The 1,738-nt window shown below is 62.8% G+C and overlaps 1 protein-coding gene across 3 annotated transcripts in view; it reads left to right on the top strand.

Annotated features, from left to right (window-relative positions):
• The first annotated feature begins 267 nt into the window (after nucleotides 1–267).
• The window catches only part of FRMD6 (FERM domain containing 6), a 9,318-nt gene continuing 7,847 nt past the window's right edge, over nucleotides 268–1,738 (top strand). The window contains exons 1-3 of one of the 3 annotated variants that reach the window (XM_009289853.1): nucleotides 268–384; nucleotides 1,208–1,298; nucleotides 1,578–1,657. In XM_009289853.1, coding sequence (XP_009288128.1) covers nucleotides 286–384; nucleotides 1,208–1,298; nucleotides 1,578–1,657 — 270 coding nt within the window. In that variant the 5' untranslated portion in view covers nucleotides 268–285. Of the gene's footprint in view, nucleotides 385–1,207; nucleotides 1,299–1,577; nucleotides 1,721–1,738 lie in introns of all 3 variants that reach the window. The other 2 variants (XM_009289852.1, XM_019474789.1) reach the window with 2 other exon arrangements.

Here is a 1,738-nt window from a genome sequence, read left to right as displayed (position 1 = left end):
TGGGCTCAGCTGCGATCCTGCGCTGCCCCGACCGCGGTGCTGGGGTTGGGATGCGGGGCGGCCATGGCGGGGTGCATTCGGGAGTTTTGGGGGACACCCTGCTTCTGGGGGGACATGCTGACGGGTAGGAAGGATGCCTGCATTGGGATGCGGGAAGCCGAGGGTGCCACGCGTGGGGCTCAGCCCCCCTCTCGCCCGCAGGGATGGCGCCCGCGGGGACCGAGGCCGCCCCGGCCCACCGGTGAGGTGCCCGCCGCCTGCCCCGAGCCCTGAGCCCGGACCACGATGAACAAACTGACCTTCCACAACAACAGAGTCATGCAGGACCGCCGCAGCGTTTGCATCTTCCTCCCCAACGACGACTCCCTCAACATCATCATCAACGTAAGGCGGCGCAGGGGCTGGGGAACCCCCCTGAGGACTGAGGTTTTCATCACACCCAGGGCTTGCAACCGGGTGCATTTGCAAGCGCTGGTTTTGCTTCTGTTTTTAATTTTGAGCCTCCCTGCCTCTCGCCCTGCCGCAGAAATGCACGCGAGTTATTCCCCCTGAAGGCTGCGGCAACGTTTTAGGCTCTCCTGCTTCTCGACTCGATGTGCTGCTGGCAGCGGCCGTGATTTTCGGCGGGTGACCTGCCACGTGCCATCCCATGGGGTGGCACGACGAGGAGCAGGCAGTCCTTCCTCCTTCGGTCCTCACTCCACGCATCCATTGTGGATGGCAGTTTGGCCTCGTGTCCCCCAGCAAATAAGCAGGAGGGGGATTTGGCTCTGATTCAGATGCAGTATTTAACATAAAATTCTTCCAGTTTTTGGTTTTTTTGAATTCCCCACCACCCAATATTCTGTTTTCTGCCCCCAAAGCCATCTCCCCGGCACCGGGCTGGTTGCAGTGAGGTATCCACCACCGCCTGCTGCTCTTGAGCTGCCCCATGGTCCCCCGTGCATCTTATCCCCGGGAGAGCTCTGGTCCTGCACCCCGGGGTGGGAGCCTGCTTTTGGGGACTTCCACTCTGGTCCTGCACCCCGGGGTGGGAGCCTACTTTTGGGGACTTCCACGTTGGCCCCGTGGAAAAATGAGCCCTGCAGCCCAGCCTGTCACCCCCCGGTCCTGCTCGGGAACCCGGCGGGGGGTTCGGTGCCACCTGCCCGGCTCAGCTGGGCACAGCGCAGATGCAGCGGGGACCACGTGTAGTGTTTTTTTGCAGGTGAAGATTTTGTGCCACGAGTTACTGGTGCGGGTGTGTGACCTCCTGAGGCTGAAGGACTGTCACCTCTTCGGGCTCAGCGTCATCCAGAGTAAGTCGGGGGGCTTATGCCGTGGGTTCGGTGCCCGTGGCCGGTCCAGCCCGATGCCGTCACGGCTCGGCAAGGCACGATGCCACCGGGTCGGGGGTGCATGTTTGCCCAAAGGTGGGTGCAAATTTACCCAGCCCTTTGGTGGCCTCTTGTTAAGTGGTGAGGAGGTTGCGCGCCCCCCCCCAGCCCACCTGCCGATGGGTCGGGGGGGCCAGGGCAGGGCTCGGCGGGACGCAGGACACACGCGGGGGATGCTGATGCCACCTCTGTCCCGCCCAGACAATGAGCACGTGTACATGGACCTGGCCCAGAAACTCTACAAGTACTGCCCCAAGGAGTGGAAGAAGGAGGCCAGCAAGGTCAGCGGTGAGGTCTTGCATGGAGAGCTGACGGCAGTAAGGCCACCTCTGTCCCCATCGCAGGTCACGTCCAGGACACGG

This window comes from Aptenodytes forsteri, unplaced genomic scaffold (assembly GCF_000699145.1).
Source record: "Aptenodytes forsteri isolate BGI_AS27 unplaced genomic scaffold, ASM69914v1 Scaffold76, whole genome shotgun sequence".
NCBI lineage: Eukaryota > Metazoa > Chordata > Aves > Sphenisciformes > Spheniscidae > Aptenodytes > Aptenodytes forsteri.
This window is presented reverse-complemented; position numbering and strand designations above follow the sequence as displayed.